The sequence below is a fragment of the Sorex fumeus genome, unplaced genomic scaffold (genome assembly GCF_029834395.1).
Source record: "Sorex fumeus unplaced genomic scaffold, SorFum_2.1 ptg000033l, whole genome shotgun sequence".
Classification (NCBI taxonomy): domain Eukaryota; kingdom Metazoa; phylum Chordata; class Mammalia; order Eulipotyphla; family Soricidae; genus Sorex; species Sorex fumeus.
Window position 1 is genome coordinate 30,212,557 of NW_026606090.1, and position 20,736 is coordinate 30,233,292.

Sequence of the window (20,736 nt, forward strand, 5' to 3'; positions counted from 1 at the left end):
GACATCTTCTTATCTCATTCCTACTTTGGACAAACTTGCAGGCTATCGAATGTAGCCTGCCCACACGGCAGAGTCTGGCAAACTCCCCGTGGCGTACCCAATATGCCAAATACCAGTAACAATGATGGGTCTCATTCTCCTAAAGAGCCTTGAATATAATCTCAGGGCTAGGATGGAGACATTCCTGGGGCCTGCTCGAGGCAATCGACGAATAACAGGATGATGAATGAATGAATGAATGTGGCCATGCTCAGGGCTTATGCCCGGCTCTGCACTCAGGGATCACTTCTCGTGCATTTAGGGTTTTCAGGGACCAGCCTGGGCTGGCTGTGTGGAAGGCACGTGCCTTAGTAACTGTACTGTTGCCCCGGCCCCAGGTTGTCAGTCTTTAAAGTTGATCTGTCATGTAGGGGGTGGAGCACAGAGGGAGGATACAGTGGGCCAGCCTTGCATGTAGCCACCCGGGCTCAATCCCCGTGCCCTGTGTGGTTCCCAGAGCTCTGCCAAGATTGATCCTTGGTGTCCAGCCAGCTGTGAGCCTGGAGCACCTCTGGATGTGGCCCCTGAACCCAACAAAGACAGAAAAGATCGCTTTCAGTGGTTTGGGGTCCACGTTTGGTGGTGCTCAGGGGTCACTCCTGCTGGTGATAGGGGATCCGGTGTTGCTGGGGATTGAACCCAGGATTCCTGCCTGCGGAGTCTGTGCTCTAAGGTGCGCTATTCCCTGGCCCTGAGCCCCTTCCATGGGGCCCCCTCACAGTATCAGCCAAGCAGGACAGGGGCTCAACGTGAGGGCAGAGAAGGTGGCACTGCTCGGGCCTTGCCGTGCCGAGATCGTCTGGGACAGCCCGCTGTGCTCAGGGGCCGCCAGGGCTGCTGTGCTCCATGGTGCAGGGCCCCTGCTCCTTCTTTCCACGGTGCTGGGGAGCCAGGCAGTGGCAGGAATGGGACTGGGTCCTCAGACAGGCCAGGCACGTCATCACCCCACCTCCCCGTGTGCCCTTTAATCATGGTGTCTTGGCTTTGGCCAAGTGTAATATAGTTTGAGAACTGATGATGTAGGAAAGAGTTAAAAGGACCGAGAGATGGTCCAGAATATAAGGTGCTTGCCTTGCTCATGGCAGACCTGGCGCTTCCTGGCACAGCCCCCTGCCAGGAGTAAACCCTGATCACCGCCCCAGGTGGCTCAGAAGCCAAAAGGAGGAAAAGCTCCACTTTGAATACACTGAGATTGAAGCAGAGTGGAACTGTATGGGGGAAGAGTTAGAAAAGAGGGCTTGGACCCAAGGGGAGCAAACCCAGAGTGACGTCTTGGGACAGTGAAGGGAAAGCTTTGGAGGGCCGCAGGGAAGGCGGCCAGGCCCGGGGCAGCGGAATGCTCCCATGAGCGGAGGAGTGCTCCCGCCTCAGTGCCTGAGCCGCGCCTCTTCCTAGAGAAAACAACAAGCTTGACTCAGACCGGGGTTGAGCTCCTGAGTGCATGCAGAGCCGCGAAACTAGTTCCAACAGCGAGTCCTGACCCAGAGCGCCGGGTGTGCGTCAGAGGCGACTCTTCAAAGAATACCTGGGCCTGTGACTATCTCCTTTGCCTTTTCCTGCCTAGGGGCCAGCCTGGGGATCACCAGTGATGGATTTTTCCAGCTGGAAGAGTTGCCGAGGTGAGCCGGTCTTGTCCTGTCCCTTCCTTTTCTCCCCTTCCCCCTCCAGCCCCCCGCCCAGGAGTGTTCTGGAGGCTGCCTGCCCATTTCTTCTTGGCTGTGGTGATTTCATCTACTTACACCTCTCACTGAGCAACTCAGATCTTCATGGTCAGAGGTCTTTGCAAAAACATTAGAATCGGGGCTGGAGCGATAGTCCAGCTGGTAGGGCGCTTACTTCACATGAGGTGGAACCGGGTTGATCCCTGGCATCCGATATGGTCCCCCACGCACCGCCAGGTGATTCCTGAGTGTACAGTCAGGAATAACCCTGAACACCACAGGATGTAGGCCCTCCCCTCCAAAAGAAAAGGGAATCAAGCCCAGAATAATTTTTTTTTCTTCAGCTTTTTGGGTCACACCTAGCAACACACAGGGTTTACTCCTGTTTCTGCACTCAGGAATTACTCCTGGCGGTGCTCGGGGGACCATGTGGGATGCTGGGAATCAAACCCAGGTCGGCTGCTTGCAAGGCAAACACCCTACCCACTGTGCTATCGCTCCAGCCCCAAGCCCAGAATGATCTTGAAGAATAAATTGTAAAGCCCTGAAAACTACCCCGTTTCTTCAATGTGCTTCATACCAATTGATAGTTGTGATCCACGTGACTAAATCTGGTTCTCTTTCTTTTCTTCTTTTTTTTTTTTTCCTCAGTGAGCCACACCAGTTGTGCTCAGGGGCAGCTCCCAGCTCAGTGCTCAGGGTTGACTCCAGGGGGTCCTGGGGCAGGGGGTGGGAAGCCATGTGGTGCTAGGGATCGAACCTGGGCCTCCCACGTGCAGACCTGGGGCTCTCCCTCTGGCTCTGACTCCTTGTCAGAACAGCTCTTTGCGGGGGTGGGGGGGTCTCCATAAAGGAGGGTGCTCAGAGTCACAAAAACAAGATTTTCTGAAATTGTCCCTTTTCCTGTGTTTGTCCAGACAACCTTAGAACACTTCCATTCCAGATTTAGACAGAAAAAAAGATAAGAAGATAGTTTGCTGGGGGGGTTTTATTTGTTTTGGGGGGGTGGGTGCCTGTGCAAGGATTGGACCCAGGGCTGTACCTACCAGAAGTATGCTAATAGGCACCGAACCGCTGAATTCCATCGAATTTCGTCGCATCCTCAGCCCCTGTTCTCCCGGTCTGAAGATGCTGCCAGGTGCATGCTCTTTCCCGACTCACTCCTGAGAGAGCATACTCAGCTGGCTGGAGAGGGGGGCCAGCCCCATATGCCAGGACACTCGGTCCCCAGTACCACGCACGGCCTGCTGTGTGTGTCCCCCAGCCTCCCAAAGAAGCGAGGACACAAGAACTGAATGAGGGGCCCCAGTCAGCCCAGACCAGCCTCAGCCCCTTTCAGTGACGTGCACTCGGGCCGTTGTGCATTGCTGATCGGCTCAGCTGCTTCCTCGGTGGACTCTGCTAGCCCAGCTGAGGCCTTATGCCTGGCCCTTTAGAACAACCTTCGGGGAGGGGGACAGTGCTCAGGCCTTTCCCTGAGTTCATCGGGAGCCACAGAGGTCTTTGCGGCTCTCACTACAGGGGAAATGCCCCTGTGAGGACCCTCAGGCCAGGCCCTCAGGCTGTCTGCCCTCAGGAGGGGAATGTGAGAGCCGCCCCGGGACCCTCCGGCACTGCCGGCTTCTAGGAATGAGGTTGTGACTCATCCCGTTTAAGTGAAATAATTCACTGTAGACGCACCTTCAGAGAAGGTTTATGGGGCATCCCAGCCGTTAAGTAACGTTCAGTAAGTATTAAACTGTCTGCTCGCTTTACAGTGCACGTGTGTGTAATGCCCGCAGGAAGCCCTGGCCAGGAAAGGCAGCGGCGTCTCTGTGCTGTGTCCTTTCTCTGGAGGGAGGGCACTGCTTGCTGTACAGTTCCCTTAGGACCTTGGTTTCCCTTTCTTTTTTGGAGGGTTCAACCAGCGCTCAGGGGTCACTGCTGCAGTGCTTGGGGGCCACCCGGTGTTTGAGATGAACCCAGGGCTCCCGCATGCCCAGGTCTGATTTCGAGGCCTCACCAGGCTCTGTTGTTGGGGCAGTCAGGCGTGGCCCCTGTGGGACACTGTGGGACTCTGGCTGGGTCACGGGAGATGTGTTCAGTGGCCACGTCAGTGGGGAGAGGCGGGGCTGGAGGAGAAGGGACACCTGCCGGTGCCAGGCCACTGTTTGACGGCTTCTCTCCTGCCTGGGCCCCTAGGGACTGCCCCAGCCTGCAAGGGTCAGCCTTTGACCTTTGTGCCCCAGGGAATCCCTGGGCCTCCCTCTCCCTTCAGGGCCCCCCACCGCCTAGTGCAGTGGTTCTCAGGAGCGGGACACACATAGTGTTTGGGGACGGAGAAGACGGACGAGGGAAGGGAGTGGAGGAGGAGGGGTGGGGGCAGTAACACAGCAGGCTGGGCGTTTGCCTCACAGGATTCACCTGGCACCCCCGCGGCCCCCTGAGCCCCCAGGAGTGATCCCTGAGCATCTCCCGGTGTGGCTCAGAAAACAAAACAAAACAAAAAGGGCGAGAGGGAATTAGCAGTGGAAGAACCGTTTTATCCTTTTACTTATTCATTAGTTTTGGTTTGGGGGCCACTCGGGTGGTGCTCAGTGCTCAGGGGACCATTTGCAGTACTGCCAACCAAACTTAATTGGCAGCGTGCGGGCAAAACGGCCTCCCACTGTGCTGTCAGCCGGTCCCGCTTCATCCTGGCTCAGCTAGGAAATTTTCTCCTCTCTCCATTTTGTTGTCGTCAATCATGGTAGTTTCCGGGGGTCCCACACGTGGTCTCCGTGCCCTGGGGTGGGGTTGTCATTTCCTGTGGCCCGGTGCAGGGCGCACTGGTGGTGTGGGGAGGCGCTGGGCCCCACCCGCTGGGCAGGCTCTGCTCTTGGGCTGCATGCCCAGGAGCCCGAGCAGGACGCCGTCTACTTTATGGGGTTGAAGGGTTTGCAGGGCCTCCGCTCTGCTCCTCCTCCTCCATCCAGGCCCTCCAGGGGCCGGTGTGGCTGCGGGACCCTTGCCCTGTGCAGGCTCCGGGCTCGGGTCTCTCCCTGATGATCTGCTCCAGGCTTGGTGACAGTGGCTGAGGGCCTGCTGGAAGCTTGAGAGCAGTGGGGTGGGGGTGGGTTTTTTTGTTTGATTTTGGTATTTTGGACGGTTTGGGTTTTTTCGGGGCCACATCCAGCAACGGCTGGAGGATCTTGTTGCCTCTGTGCCTCAGGAGTGTCCCTGGTGGTGCCGGGGTTTGAACAGGGCTCACAGGATGCCAGGCGAGCCCCTTTCCCTCCTGCACACTCCCTGGCCCTGGAACAGCCTCTCAGCCTCTCTACAGGCTTCACCAGCACGGTGTGGGGCCCAGCAGTTAACCGACGGTTCCGCCCTAGAGAGACGGCTCTGTCGGTTGCTGTGGGAAGCGGGTATTGGTCCCAGCACTACTCAGGGCCAGCCCAGAATACGGCAGGCACACATTCTCCGCGTTGTTTCGTCAGGAGTGAGGTTGCTTCTCTACCTTTGCTTCAGATCTTCGTCCAGACGTCCACCTGGGTTTTAAGTGCTTTTGTAGGTCAGAATGCGCTCGGGAAGCCTCGTTTCATGGTAGATGTGTCCTGGGGGTTGAAGTAGCCGGCGAAACTGGCCTTGAGTCCCGCTGCTCAGGTGGATGAACCGAGCCCCAGGCAGGGGGGAGCAGAGCTGTGGAGGGCGGTGCAGGGTTAGTCAGCCCCGGAGATCATTGTGTAGATTCAGGTTTGTTTCCTCTCTGAAGTAAAGCCGGGGTGCTGGGGTGGGAGTGCCGGGGCCAGGGTGCCCGCTGCGTGTGCCGGGCTGGCCCGATTCCCCAATTCCAGCGCCCGAGGAGCATGTGTCCTTAGAGCTCTGATCTGCCTGGCCAAGTGGCCAAGCGTCACTGAACCCCTCACTCAACCCCCCAGGCACTGATGAGGGACTCCCCCTTCGCCCCAAAGAAGTAAACCCAAGGGATCTTTTAAAACAACTAAAAGAGGAGCCGGAGAGATAGTTCAGGGGGACGCTTGCTTGGCATGTGGCTGACCTGCATTTCATCCCTGGCATCCCATGTGGTCCCCCTAAGCCCTTCACGTGAACCAGGAGCGCAGAGCCAGGAGTAAGCCCTGAGCACCACTGGGTGTGGCCCCAGAGCAAAACATAACAAAACAAAAACAACTGAAATATAGTTCCCCTGTTGCAAAGAAATACTCTACCAAAAATCACCCTGAGTAGGGCCCCGGAACGACCAAAGGAGATGATGGGTGAGAAAACTGGGAAGCAGAAAGTCTCGTTTGATCAGTACTGTTGTCGGTGATGGGTTCTTAGCTGACCGTGATGGCATGAGGCTTTTCTCCGAGGACTGGGGACAGGCCAGCAGCCTGGGGCACACCCGTTGCATGTGTCAGTACCCAGCACTCCCCGCGTGGCCCCTTGGTTCCTGAGCACTGAGCCTTTCAGCAGGTGGGCTGAGCACTGTCACCTGAGTGTTGCCAGGTGCTGCCCCTTGGCCCCAGAATGCCACTTGGGAGATGCCCCTCAAAGAGTATTCAAGGGTCTAAAGTGATAGTAAAACGGGTGTGGTGCTCACCTTGCATGCGACTGACCTGGGTTCAATCCCCGGCACCCCATATGGTCCCCCGGGCCCACCAGGAGTGACCCCTGAGTGCAGAGCCAGGAGGAAGCCCCGAGCACTTAACGGCTGTGTCTGCCTCACCCTGAAAAAAAATTATGAGAAACTGGGTAGGGAATATCTGTACTATCTGTACTAGATTCTCAACTTTCAACTTCGTTAGCTTTTGTGTCTGGGCACCACGTCTGGTGGCGTTCAGGGTTATTCCTGGTGGTGCCCTGCTGGCTGCAGAGCAAGTGCCGTCACCCCGTACCACTTCCCCAGCCCACTGCATAGATTGTAGTTTAAAATCCTTATCCTGGGTCCTGAGATGTGGTTCCGTGGCCTGAAACATGGTTTCTTTTACCTCTCTCTCTCTCTCTCTCTCTCTCTCTCTCTCTCTCTCTCTCATAATAATAATAATAACAGCAAAGTGAAAGCTTTTCCTGTGCTCTTGCTGCAGCCGCAGTGTCATTGTCGGTGCGGGTTACATCGCTGTGGAGATCGCCGGGATCCTCTCAGCCCTGGGTTCTAAGACGTCGCTAATGATACGGCACGATAAGGTGAGTTCTGCCTTTCTCTCTTCCCTTCCCTTGATTCTGATCTTTTTTTAAAAGTCGACTTGATTGGGTGATGTGGAGATGAGCTGTCTGTCTACACCCAAGCCTTGAGAGGCAACGCTCGAGGAAGCGCGTGACTCAGATTCACATTAGTGAAGTTTTTTTGTTCTTCAGTGAGTTTGCTTAAGCTGTGGGGTAGGCAGAGGGAGTGGGGATGAGTTGCTGGCCGGGAGACGCCGATACTGGTGCTGGGTTTAGAGTTGGAACACGAAGCACCTGAAACTCTGTCATCAGTAGTTTTGTGAATAAATATTAAAAAAAAATGTTAAGTCATAACTTTATGTTGTCATTAAGGACATGTGGTAGGTGTGCTGGTGTGTGTGGGGGGTAGGGACGGGGGGACACTGCTCCCAGGCCACCCCTGATTGGCCTTCCGGCCTTCCCAGGACCAGCTGCCGTGGGTAGAGATTTTTGTTTGAGCGGAGTGGCCAGTATTTTCATTGTAAGTAGTGGCTAGTGTCTGTGTTTTGTCTAGTTTTGTTTTTGTCTTCGAGCCTCCCTCAGTGGGTGCTCAGGCATCACTCCTGGTTGTGCTCTGGGACCGTATATGGTGCTGGGGATTGAACTGGAGTCAGCCACTTGCAAGCGAGCACCTGAACCTCCCGTGCTGTCTCTCTGCCTGCTCGTATGGTTTTTGGTTGTGGTGCTCACCTGTGTCAGTGCCCCTGGTGGTGCGCACATGCCTGGCTGTGGCAAAGCCCGAAGTCCCAGCCCCAAGAATCACAGACAGCAGAGCTGCTAGGGTCATGCATTGTACATGTGGCAACACTGGGGATTCAGCTCATGACCGTCTGTGTTTGCAGGGCAGGCACCCTAAGGCGCTCTGTTATTCCTCCAGACCCAAGGGAAACTTACCAAATATATTTCCACATCTAGATTTTTTCGATATGCCAAAAACAGTAACGACAAGTCTCACAATGGAGATGTTACTGGTGCCCGCTTGAGCAAATTGACGAACAACGGGAGGACAGTGCTACCCTAAGTTACAGTTACCAAGTTATTCATTATTAAGCTTCTTTTTTATTCCTTATTGACTCCACTTGGCAATGTTCTGGGGTCACTCCTGGTTCTGCATTCAGAATCACTCCTGGTGGGGCTCAGGGGATCATATGGGATCCTGGGGATCGAACCCAGCTCAGCTGCGTGCAAGGCAAACACCCTCCTGACTCTTCTATCACTCTGGTCCCCACTGTTAGGTTTCAAGCATACAGTGTCCCAACACCAATCCCTTCATCAGTGTCCACTTCCCGTCACTAGTTTCCTCCGTTTCCCTCCCATCACCGGCCTAGCCTGCCTCTTGGCCGGCGCTTTTCCCCGTGCCACGCTGCCACGCTGTTCCCGTTCCTGACTTGCCCTCCGCAGCCCCGACGCAGACTGGCTCTCCTCCTGCTCTCCGTTTCTATTGCCTTTGGGACTTGGTTGTTCGCTTATGAGGTTTCTTTATGTCCCACTTTTGAGAGATTGTCCCGTTTGTCTCTTCCCTCTGACTAGCCTGACTCGGCACGAAGCTCTCCACGTCTGTCAGGTATCAGCCAGTCGCACGACTTCTCTTTCTGCTCATCAGTGCTCCGCTGTGTGGATGCCCCGTATCTTTATCCAGTCACCTGTTCTTGGGCACTTGGTTCGTTTCCAGATCTGGGCTGTGGAGACGCGCTGGAATGAACAGAGCAGTGCAGATGGCTTCACTTTTGGGCCCTGGGGCCTAGTCTGAGGAGTGGGATTGCTGAGTCAGATCGAAGCGTAACTCCTAGTTTTTTGAGGAATGACCATACTGACTTCCAGAAAGGCTGGGCCAGTCAACATTCCCACCAGCAATGAGTGAGGGGCCATTTCTCCCCCATATCCACACCAGCACTGATTGTTCTTTTTTTTTCTTTTTTGGCTTTTTGGGTCACGCTCTGCTTTGCTCAGGGGTTACTCCTGGCTCTGCACTCAGGAATTACACCTGTCAGTGCTCAGGGGACCATACGGGATGCTGGGGATCGAACCCCAGGTTGGCTGCGTGAAATGCAAATGCCCAACCCGTCGTGCTATTGCTCCAGCCCTGATTGTTCTTTTTTGATGAGTGCCAGTCTCTGGTGTGAAGTGCTATCTCATTGTTTTGGTTTGCATCTCCCCGATGATTAGTGATATAGAGCGTTTTTTCGTACCTTTTGGCCATTTGTCTTCCTTCTTTGAGGAGGTTTCTGTTCATCTCTCCTCCCCATTTTCTGATGGGGTTGGATGTTTGTTTTCCTCATAGAGTTCTACCAGTGCCTGGTATATTTTGGATATTTACCAGATGACGTCTAGATTTCTGCAGTGTTGTTCGCTCTAACCAAGGGGAAACACTTGAAATGCCTGTTGATGAGTGGATGGATGAGCAGGATGTGTGAGGCGGATGACCAGGGTGGAGTATCAGCCAGCGGGACCCGGGTTCGCGGGGCTGACGCGGGCCTGTGTGCAGGGGCCCGGCTCCATTCCAGAGCAGAGCCTCTCCTGAGGAGACAGACTGTCCGATTCCACTACCTGAGGCACATATGCAGGCTCCTGACCCAGCACAGAAAGAGGAGGGGGAAGGGTCGTGCGGACACTGCCCTCCCCCGCCCTGGGTACAGCACACGGTTCAGGGGCTTTATTCGTTGCCCATTCCCACTCCCTGTGCCGCTCTTGTTCGTATGCAGGTGCTGAGGAATTTTGATTCATTGATCAGTTCAAACTGCACCGAGGAGCTGGAGAACGCTGGCATCGAGGTCCTGAAGTTCTCGCAGGTACACCCCCCGGGCTGGGTGCTGCCACCCTGGGTTTGTTCACGATAGCTCAGTTTCCACCCCCCACCCCCTCGGGTGTATGTGGGGGGAGGCTGGGCCATTTCTAGCTCTGCTCAGGAGTGACCTCTGATGGTGCTCACGGAAGCGTGTGTGCCAGGGTTTGAGTTGGGGTCGGCCCCGTGACAGGGCAAGTGCCTGCATCTTGGGCTCTCTCTCCGACCCTCTGGTTAACTCGCTTTGCTTCTTTTCTCCCATCCCCCAAGTTAACTCCTTTTATTTGCCATTAGGTCAAAGAAGTGAAGAAGACTTCCTCGGGCCTGGAGCTCTGTACGGTAACTTCAGAACCTGGCCAGAACCCCTCTGAGAGCACAATCCCCGACGTGGACTGCCTGCTCTGGGCCATTGGGCGCGACCCGAATTCCAAGAGCCTGAATTTAGAAAAAGTGGTAAGCTGATTTAATCTGCCCAGAACATTCTGGAGACTGGGCTTCAGGAGACTGTATGTGATGCTAACGATTGAACCTGGGTTGGCCACGTGCAAGACAGTTGTCTCTCCCACCATACTGTGTCTCTGGCCTGAAATGAAGAATTATTTCCATCTCTCTCTTTTTTTTCTTTCTGGATCACACCCAGCAATGCTCAGAGGTTACTCCTGGCTCTGTACTCAGGAATTTCTCCTAGCAGTGCTTGGGAGACCATATGGGTTGCCGGGAATTGAACCTGGGTCTGCCACGTGCAAGGCAAACGCCCTACCCACTGTAGTATCGCTGCGGCCCCTCCATCTCTCTCTTGGTTGACCAGGGGAGAAGATAGGTTAGAATGACAGATCACTGAGGAGATATTTCATTCCTATAGTGAAGAATAATGACTCCATAATGAAGAGTAATTATGTTCCGCATAAAACATAATGAGTTTAGATGCTGGGTTAGCGTGGGCTACTCAGCATATATGTGTTAAGCTGTTACTGACGGGATGGGTCTTTTTTCTGACTTCTCTAATAGCAGTAGAATTTTTGTGCTTGATGGAGTCTCTTGAGCAGGTGTGACATTTAGGTGTGGATATCTGTTAAAATATGAGTTCCTGGCCAGAGACAGGACAGGAGGTCAGGCAAGTGCTTTGCGTGAGGCTCAGCGGCTACAGCCCTAATTCAAACCCCGGCACCTGGTGAGCACTGTCAGGGGTCACTCCTGAGCACAGTCGGGAGGAGCAGCGGAATGCCACTGGGCATGACCCAGAAACAAAAACAGAACAAAAGACTTCTTTCAAAATTCTGTTAAAAACCAGGGAGGGGTTTTGTTTGTCTGGTTTTGGGATTGCTAATGGTGGTACTGAAGGACCACCCCCAGTGGTGTTTGGGGGGACAAGCAGTGCTGGGGGGCCCCAGCCTTCCCTGTGCAAAGCTGGTCTATGCCCATTGAGTTAACTATGGCCTAAAAGACAGTTTTACCCTTGAAAAAGTGCCGTCGGGGACAGCAGTAGTACAGCGAGGAGGGCTTGCACACACCTGGCCCTGTATGGTCTCCCAGCTGCCAGGAGTGATTCCTGATTGCAGGGCCAGGAGTCTGCCCTGAGCACTGCCAGGTGTGACCACCCCCTCCCCCCCCACCAGAAAATTATAATCATTTTTAACATTTAAAGATGAAGGTACTTGTCTTGCAGGGTCGACTCGAGTTTAATCCCTGCCACTCCGCGGACCCCCAAGTAGAGAGACAGGATGATCCTGTTGGTGTGTGGCCCACATCACCATTGTCCCCCCTCGGCTCTCCCGACAAAAATAATTACATGCTTGGGCAGGGAGATAGCTCAGCGGTCAGGGCCACACATCTGTACACACAGGGACCCCAGCTCAATCCCCGGCTCTGTATGGAACTCCAAGTACCACTAGGGGTGACCTTTATGACCCCATTCACTGTGGGGCCTAAAATATCACCATGTCACCACCCTGAGCATTGAGCCATGGAGCCTTGTGGTTGACCAATGCCAACAGGAGTGGCCTTGACCCTGGGCTCTTCCCAGGAACCTAAGGGGCAGGGAGAAGATAGATTAGATTGACAGTTAGCCAAGGACATAATCAATTTTCATATCGTTGCTAGGTAAAACTGAGTAGAACTTGTCTTTTAGATTCCCAAAACTAGTTCAGCTTCTCACCTTTCAAGAGAGGCATTAGTTCTGTTTTCAGCTAGATTTGCCGGATTCTTTTTAAGTGCAGCAGAAATGGTCTGTCTCATTCAGCATTAAGATAAGTTAAGATATATTTATATCATGTAAGTGAACTGGTTCCTAGGCATTCGCCTTGTAAGTGTGTTACTGACCCAATTAAGTCTTGCTCCCAGGTCTCTAAGGGGCCAGGCTGAAAGGACCAGAGCCCATTGGTAATAGAGCATCATCCATCCAGACTTAAAGACTCAGTGGATGGGAGTGCGGCTGGATTCACTGTGACTGGCAGGCATCTCGTTTATACTAGAAGCTCAGATACTTGCTGATGAACTGGTGGTTTGACCGTGAGGTTAAGACCTGGGCCTTGAGATTGGGGCGGGAGAGGATTCTGAGGTCAGAGAGACCTGGAGATTCTTGTCTGCTGTTTCGTTCACTGGACAAATGCTTACATGATGTTCCTTCCCCATTCTAGGGCGTTCAGATTGATGATAAAGGTCATATCATAGTAGATGAGTTCCAGAACACCAGCATCAAAGGCGTCTACGCAGTCGGGGATGTGTGTGGGAAAGCCCTTCTTACTCCAGGTAATGTGCAGCTTTTCTCCGGTCGGGGAGGAGGAGTCTGTGTTACATAAAATGTGTTACACCCATGTATTTATGTGAGTCCGTTGTATTCCATTCTACTCTGACAAATCTGTCTACACACACTTAGAGAATGAGTGTCCTACTGTCAAAATGATAAAATCAGATTCAGCAGAGGCGTTGGCTGAGCCTGAAAGTGCATTTTTAAGAGGTTTTAAGCACTTCTGATTGAAGGCTGACACTTTCACGTAGGAGACAGTTATCTGACTTGTGTGCGACAGTAGAAGGAGCTTTGGGAAGCTTTGGGAAGAAGTGATTTACACTGGCATTCGTTTCTCTTCGCTGGGGGCTGTAACCAGCATTCTCAGGGTCTTCTCCCAGCTCTGTGCTTGGGGAGATCAAACCCAGGCCTCCTGCCTGCCAGGCGTGTGCTCAGTCCCTCGAGCTGTGTCTCCAGCCCCAGCAGTGGTGTTCTTAGATGGCCGTATAAGAAACGTGTTTTTGTTTTTGGCTTTTTGGTCACACCCAGCGATGCTCAGGAATTACTCCTGGCAGTGCACGGGGGACCATATGGGATGCTGGGGATCGAACCCGGGTCGGCCACATGCAAGGTAAACGCCCTACCCGCTGTACTATCGCTCCGGCTCCATGTGTTTGTTACATGCTTATTTAGTCTTGATTTAAGCAAGAGTCCCCCCCACAGTTTCACTCTTTAGCCTCCTTCCCAAGTTAACTGGCACCATGTCAAGCCCTTTGCCCCAGTTGGGCTTGTGCCTTGTTCCCTATGGGACTCACCAGCCTTTCCAAAATGGCTCATGGTCTCGCCTCAGAATGAAAGTTTGAAGCAAGCACTTGAGCAAAGTTCCAACAAAGGCAAAATAGGCTTGGGGGTGGGGTTTGCATGCAGGAGATCAGGTTCAGTCGCTTCAGCTGAGTGTATGTGAGTGGCGGGACACACAAAATGAGGAAGCAACATTTCAAAAACCTCTGCCGTAGTAAACAGTCCCAAATCATGTTGACGTGGATCGAAATTCATATGCGTCCCATTCGTCTTGTTTGGGGGGAAGCGTTCTCATCTTGAAATGAGTTAAATTAACGACTGATACCATTTTGAGCTCAGACGTAGTTTCCTAAGTGCAAGAATGCAAACAGACCAAGAAGAGTGAAATGTAAAAACTAAGATGTTGGGACTGGGGATGTGTGGTTTCTAAGCAGGAGGCCTGGGCTCGATTCCTGCCGACCCCCACCCCTCAGCCCACCCCACCCCAGAAAAAACATTAAAAGACACATTTAAAAAATAGGACATGGCTGTACAGCTGAGTGGTCGAGCTCTTGCTCATGAGACCGTAGATTTGATCCTCAGCACCGAAGTAAGTAAATAACATTATATAAAAAATGATTTTTAAAAAGCTGTTAAACATCATACTGTGAAATTGGGTTTTCAGTACTAGTGGAGACACTTGAAATTAATAATATGTTCATTCTGTGAATGTTTCTTCCCAGAGCTCTTTAGTAGATAACTACTGAGGATTGGGAACTTCTAAGTGTGCTTTTTTTTATTCTTTCCCAGTTTTGGGTAATATTAGAATGTACAGGATTTATGTAAGCTTCATTGGTTTGCAGTTTTGTAAGATTTCAGGAGACTGGCTTCATTCAACCCCCCTACACACACACACACACACACACACACACAGAGGCTTAATTCAACTCTGTGTGTGAAAGTGTTACCCATGTTACCCCCTACACACGCGCACACGTGATACGTGATGGACAGTATTGTAAATCCTGGCCCTTCAATAAAAGCGGTTTCAAAAAGCAGGGTTTTGTCAGAATTAGTGTCCTGACCTGGTAGGGACAGTCGGTAGATCCGCCCTGCCGTTCACGACCAGGGCCCTAAACAGTGACCTGGTGATGTCTCGATAGTTGCCATCGCTGCCGGCCGGAAACTTGCCCATCGGCTGTTTGAATGCAAAAAGGACTCCAAGCTGGACTACGACAACATCCCCACCGTGGTCTTCAGCCACCCACCCATCGGGACGGTGGGGCTCACCGAAGGTGGGTTCCTGGGAGCAGGCAGCCTCGTGTCCGTCTCCTCCATCTGACCCTGTCCTTGATGACACTGCTTTGTGCTTAACCTCTTTCCAGTACCCTCGGCTACTTCTAAATCCTTTTCCTTACATCACCTTTTCTGACTGTTTATTTTGGCTCTTTTCATTCGGTTTTTTTTTTTGTTTTGTCTTGTTTTAATTGGAGATGGGGAGTTGGGGCCACACTCAGTGGTGGGCAGGAGTGTCCTCCAGAGGTGCTGAGGTGATGCTGTCCCCCATCCGGGCATGCTGTGCAGGTGCCTCCCCTGTGCTATTTCTCCAGCCTGTTTGAATGAAACCGAGCCGTAGGGCCAGAGAGGTGGTACAGTGGGTAGCTCCTTCCACATTTCTGAACCAGGTTCTACCCCCAGGACCTTGTATAGTTTGATGAACCTCACTCGGAATGACCTCTGAGCACAGAGCCTGGAGTAAGCTCTGAGCACAGCCGGATATGACCCAAAAAACAAAAATATTAATTTTGGTTTTTGTTTATGTGCAATACCCAGGGCTTACTTGTGGCTCTGCACCCAGCGGTCACTCCTGGTGGGCTCAGGGGACCGTGTGGGATTCCAGGAATCAAACTCTGGTTGGCCATGTACAAAGCAACCAACCTAACCACTGTATTGTTCTGCCAACTCCACTTTTTTTTCTTTTCCTTTTTTTTTTTTTTTTAATGTTTCCTCTTCACACATATCACTCTCGATCTCCAGGGACTAGCCATTCCCTTGTATCAGTACAGACAAGTTTCAAATGAGGAATTTTTCATTTTGTATTTTTCTTTTGGGGCCATATTCAGTGGTGCTCAGGGATTCCTCCTGGCTCTGTATTCAAGAATCACTCCCGGTGGTGCTGGGAGGAACCAGAGGGGTGTTGGGGGTCGAACCCAGGCTGGCTGCATGCAAAGCAAGTGCCCTGCTTTCAAGTTTGGCCAGTCATCACGAATACTATTTGCTTGTTTGGGGTTCAGACATATCCTGGGAGTGCTTTGGGGACCATATGTGCTGGGGACCCAACCGGGTAGGCCACCCATGAGGCAAGTGGTCTGCCTCCTGTACCATCTCGCCAGCTTTCTCTCTAGCTTCTCTTGGAAGCATTTTTGATTTTTGTCCCACACAGGTTTCGGTCCAGAATAATGTATCACGTTACATTTTGTACCTTGTTGGGGCTTTTTTTTGTTTTGTTTGCTTTGGGGCCACACCCGCTGGTGCTCTGGGGTTACTCCTACCTATGCATTCAGGAGTCACTCCTGGCTGGTTCTGGGGACCATATGGAATGCCGGGATCCAGCCTGGGCCAGCCGTGTGCAAGGCCAGCCCCCTACCCACTGTACTCTCTCTGGTCCCGTCTTTGAGAGGCCAAATTCCTTAACCTCCTGGTTTTGTATACACTGTGTCCTCCTTATTTTGGGTTTCTGTCTCTGTCCAATGTAGATGTGAGTGTAATTGCTGAAATGTCTTGACTGATTTTTGCCCCCTCTCTGTGCATCCCAGAGGAGGCCGTTCATAAATTTGGACGAGAAAATGTGAAGACCTATTCAACCACCTTTACCCCAATGTATCATGCTGTTACCAGAAGGAAAACAAAATGTGTGATGAAAATGGTTTGTGCCTTCAAAGAGGAAAAGGTATGGGGGAGTGTAGTAAGCTAAAGAGTGGCAAGGCTGGGTGTCTTCTGGGCGCCCGGGGAGGGAGGTATGCGGGCCTTGGGCCTTCCCATGCCTGTGAGACCCATTGGAGACCGTATGTGTGCTTCTTCCCCTTCTCCAGAAAGACTGCAAACACGGCATGGGACTCCCAGAGGGCACACACTGTTAGACACAGTAATTGGACACTTACCCCTCGGGGCTTGCACCCAAGTCTTCTCGGTGCCCACCAGGCCTGCACTGGGCACAAGCAGGTGGCACAGCCTCTCGCTAGCAAGTAGGCACTCTAACCCTGAGCCTTCTGGCCCCCAGTTATCTGTTATGTAATTGGGGGGTGGGGGTGGGGGGTTGGGGCTGTTCCTAGTTCTCTGCTCAGTAGTGGCCCCTGGGCTACTGGGGCCATAAGTGGTGCTGGGGATTCCACAGGCATTGCACGGGAAGCCCCTTACTCCTTGGACTGTCTCTCCATCCCCCAACTTGGTTTCTTCAGTTATATGTAATAATTATACCACTCTTACTTTCCTGCAAAATTATTGCTTCGTTGTATAAAAATAGCAGACACAGTGTATTGCAGAATTGAGGTGGTCTTGTTCACCTGATTCCCAATGGAAAGAGCATTAAGAGTTTTTTTTTTCAATTTTTGAATTTCATTTTCATAAGGTTGTTCACATTGATTGCATTCAGTACTTCAACACCAATCCCACCACCATTATTTCGAATTGTCTCATCACCGTTCAACCCAGCCTGCCACAGGCAGATGCTAGAGGCTTTATTTATTTATTTATTTATTTATTTGCTTATTATGAATATCATGAAAGGCTGCATGTCCACTTCTGGAATCCTAAGATTGTAAGTGGTTGGGGTTCAGAGACCTCTCTTTGGGAACTAGTCCATTTTGCGCTTCATTTGGGAGTCTCTGGATCAGGTCATTGATGTGCTGAGACGGTGCCCGGAGGCAGTTTGTGGGTGTGACAGCCTGGACCCCAAGCCGGTGGGGAGATGTGGAGGAAAGGCCTGTCCCCACTCCGCCTTGTGCCTGGTGTCTTCAGGCCCTGCTCCCGCATACCTGGGCTTTTCTTCTGGAAGTTTGTAGCCAGTCAAGGTTCATCTGGAGTGGGCAGTCATTAAGAGTTTTGGACTGTGTCCCTCAGTATCCCATATTGTCCCTAGAGCACTGCCAGGAATAATTCCTGAGTGCAGTGCCAGAAGTAACCCCCAAGCATTGCTGGGTGTGGCCCAAAAACAAAATAAAAAGCATTTTTTTGAACTAAATCCAGGGGTGGATGTGAGCCAATTACAATCTATAAGGCTTACAATAACAATGTTATTCTTGAGTAACATAATTTTTTTGTTTGCTTTGGACAACCACCAGGAGTGATTCTTGAGTTGCAGAGCCAGGATGTGACCCAAAAAAAAAAAAAAACCAAAGAACTCAGTAATAATTAGGGGCTAAAAGATAGTACAGTAGGTTGGGCGCTTGTCTTGATTTGGGGCTGTCCAGATTTGGTCCCTGGCACCCTCTCTGGTCCCCATCACCGTCAGGAGTAAGCCCTGAGCACCCTGGGGTGCCTCCCCCAAAGCACAATAAAAGTGTTGAGCTCACTCTTGGGAAATGTGCTTTTGTAGCCAGTAGACGCGCGTGGGCTGCATGTCTCGGAGCTGTCTCTGTGCCGCTCTGCTGCAGGCCGTCCAGTGCAGGACCCCCCCCCCCCCGCGCCCCCCGCCCCCCCAGCAGTGATGAATAAATACAATTAAGAAGGTCTGCGGTTGTCTGTCCCCTGGAAAGAGCAGCTTTGCCACTGCAGCTGAAAAAACACTTCGAGGTGGTGGGTGGGGGGTGAGGGCGCACCTAGTGGTGCTCAGGGCTTACTCCTGGCTTTGCGCTCAAGGGTCACTCCTGGCTGTGTCCGGAGACCGTATGGGGTCCCCAGGATGCAACCCAAGTCGAGGCACACGCCCGCCCCACTGTGCTGGCACTCCGGCCTGGCTTTCACTCTGAAGAGCGAGGCTGTGCGCTCCACGTGGGGACCCCCCAATCCCAACGTGGAATTCCTGTCTTCTTCCTAGAGCTCGTCTCCCTCTGGTGAAGCCCGCTTGCTCCCCTGAATGTGGGCCTCCTGTGGAGCTCCGTGCTCGGGGCTCCCTCACTCCTGGTGGGCCTCACTAAACACAGGGGCAGACACTCTGTTCATTGGACTATCTCTCTGTCCCCCCCGTCCCCCCCGTATAATGCTTTTATTCGTTCGTTTGGGGCCACCCCATTGGTGTTAGGGGACAGTGTGCTGGGGTTTGAACCTGGCCTCCAGCATGCAGTGTGGGTGTTCAGCCCATGATGCCACTTCTCCCCTTTAAGTGAAGTTTCTTTTTTATTAAAAAAAAAGGGAGCAAGGGGCTGGAGTGATTGTACAGCAGTAGAATGTTCGCCTTGCGCGTGGCTGATCTGGGGTCCCGTATGGTCCCCTGAGCACCACCAGGTATGATCTCCAAGTCCCCCCCCCACAAAAAAAAAAGACAGAAAGTGAAGAAAAGAAATATAGTCCACACAGAGGGAAGAATGCAGAGGAAGCAGAGTGAGCAGAGAATGGAAGGAGAATTCAAGAGATGGAGAATGAGAACCTGAGGAGGGGTGACGAGAAATTTCCGGCCAGGGATGCTTCGGGCTGGAGAGAGCACAGTGGGGAGGGCACATGGCTTGCATGTAGCACCCCATGTGGCCCCCTGGGCACTGCCGAGATTAGTTCCAGAGTGCAGAGTCACCCACTGCATCGCTGGGTGGGAGGAATGCAGAATCAGAATCCAGGCCTGTTGGACTATCTGGCCTACCAGAAAGAAAGTTTTAGTTTCATAAATCCCAGGTACTTCTCATGACTCGGGACCTCACACATTTTTCTCGTTTGACAATTGTCTTCATTTCCTGTCCCCCCACTTCCGCTCCCCAGGTGATCGGGATCCACATGCAGGGGATCGGCTGTGATGAGATGCTGCAGGGCTTTGCCGTGGCCGTGAAAATGGGCGCAACGAAGGCCGACTTCGACAACACCGTGGCCATTCACCCCACCTCCTCGGAGGAGCTGGTCACCCTTCGCTGAGGGCCCCCGAGACCACTGAGCAGTCTCGCTCACCCACCGTTTCCATTTTGCGTGTTTCTTTCATTGTGATCAGATCTTCCGCTCGCAAAAATGATCAGTCAGTAATGACTTCTTTCATGTGCTTGGACACTCGTGATTTTCGTTTGATCGCATTTCATAGTAATGGAGAAGGCTTTTTGTTTTAGACGACGAGCGCCGTGCGAGGCAAGATTGGTTTGTTTCCGCTGCCCCAGAGTCTGAGGAGGGCTGGAGGTGCGGCTCCATGCAGAGCAGGCCTGGGGGGTCTGGAACTACACGGCCCCAGAGTGTTAGGGAGTGACCCTGATCACAAATCCAGAAGTAGCCTGTGAGCATCGCTGGGTGTACCCCAGCTCCCCCCCAAAAAAATAAAAATTGTATGAAGTACAATGAAATAATTGTACCTGCACATAGCTTGCTGATTGTTTTCATAGAGGAAGATGAGTGTAGCTTTTCATATTTAAAGAATGCGAATGCACAGCTTCTCTTTTTTATTTTGAAAGCCAGTCACGTGTTCTGCATATCACAAGTAGCTACTCTGAGGATAGTCTTTTTTTTTTTAATTGAAGTATCATAATTTGCAATAGTGTTGAACTTGTTGTCTTATAATTGCAGAGTTTCAAGATCTGCCCCAGCCCTCAAGGATAGTCTTAATGTGAAAGCATGTCATGAGGAGCCTGCCTCCCTGAGCCGGAGGAGTCCCCAGGATTGCTGGGTTTGGCATCCCTTCTCCCCCTCCAAAATAAAAAAGCCCATCATGTGTTAGGACCAGGAATGCAGCTTAGCCATAGAGTACTTGCCTTGCATGTGTGAGCATGCAAGAGTGTGACCCCTTATACTGGCCCCCCATCATTTGTGACACTTTTATGAGAGGAAGTTCATCAAACTTAGAAAAGGTAGTCAAAAGCCGGTTGCTTCAGTGAGGGACGTTTGCAAAGTGATTCCTGCTTTCAGAATGAGACACAGTCAGACTTTCTTCCTATTCAGTGAATAATTCCAGTTATTCAATATGCTGTTGATGTTTTGTTGTTTGTTTTTTTCTGAAAACCACTTCTAAAAATTCAAAAATAAAAGCAATCTTTTCTTCCTATAAAATGTATTCGCATGAATATATGGGTATCAGTTCATTTTCTCAGAATATTTCACTCTAGAGGACCAAATACCAACACTGAGCTACCTTTCAAAGAACTCAGGACCTTGCAGGAGAGAAAAGGAATTTCTCTTTTGCAGAGAAAGACTTGGGAGACACCAAGAAGCATCTTGCTAATTCCAGGATAGAATTGAAGCAGCCAGCTAGAAATCACTGGGGGTTCCCTGTGCCTTTAGTCTCCTGAATTCCATGACGCTCTTCCTGGATGGCTGCTGATAGGTAGTGGCCAGGCTGCCACAGACTCCGTCTGTAGACCCAGTGTCAAGGAAAGAAAAGTATGTCAGAACTAATTACAGGGCTGGAGCCACAATACAGCAGGGAGGGAATTTGCCTTGCACGCGGTCAGTTCCACATGGTCCCC

At 51.9% G+C, this 20,736-nt stretch overlaps 1 protein-coding gene across 1 annotated transcript in view; it reads left to right on the forward strand.

Annotated features, from left to right (window-relative positions):
* GSR (glutathione-disulfide reductase) overlaps positions 1-20,314 on the forward strand; it is a 47,081-nt gene extending 26,767 nt beyond the window's left edge. Inside the window, exons 6-13 of the mRNA XM_056116705.1 lie at positions 1,604-1,658; positions 6,746-6,845; positions 9,566-9,652; positions 9,940-10,098; positions 12,282-12,393; positions 14,314-14,445; positions 15,967-16,100; positions 19,058-20,314. Of these exons, the coding sequence (XP_055972680.1) occupies positions 1,604-1,658; positions 6,746-6,845; positions 9,566-9,652; positions 9,940-10,098; positions 12,282-12,393; positions 14,314-14,445; positions 15,967-16,100; positions 19,058-19,207 (929 nt within the window). The 3' untranslated portion in view covers positions 19,208-20,314. The remainder of the gene's footprint in view (positions 1-1,603; positions 1,659-6,745; positions 6,846-9,565; positions 9,653-9,939; positions 10,099-12,281; positions 12,394-14,313; positions 14,446-15,966; positions 16,101-19,057) is intronic.
* Positions 20,315-20,736: the final 422 nt, after the last annotated feature.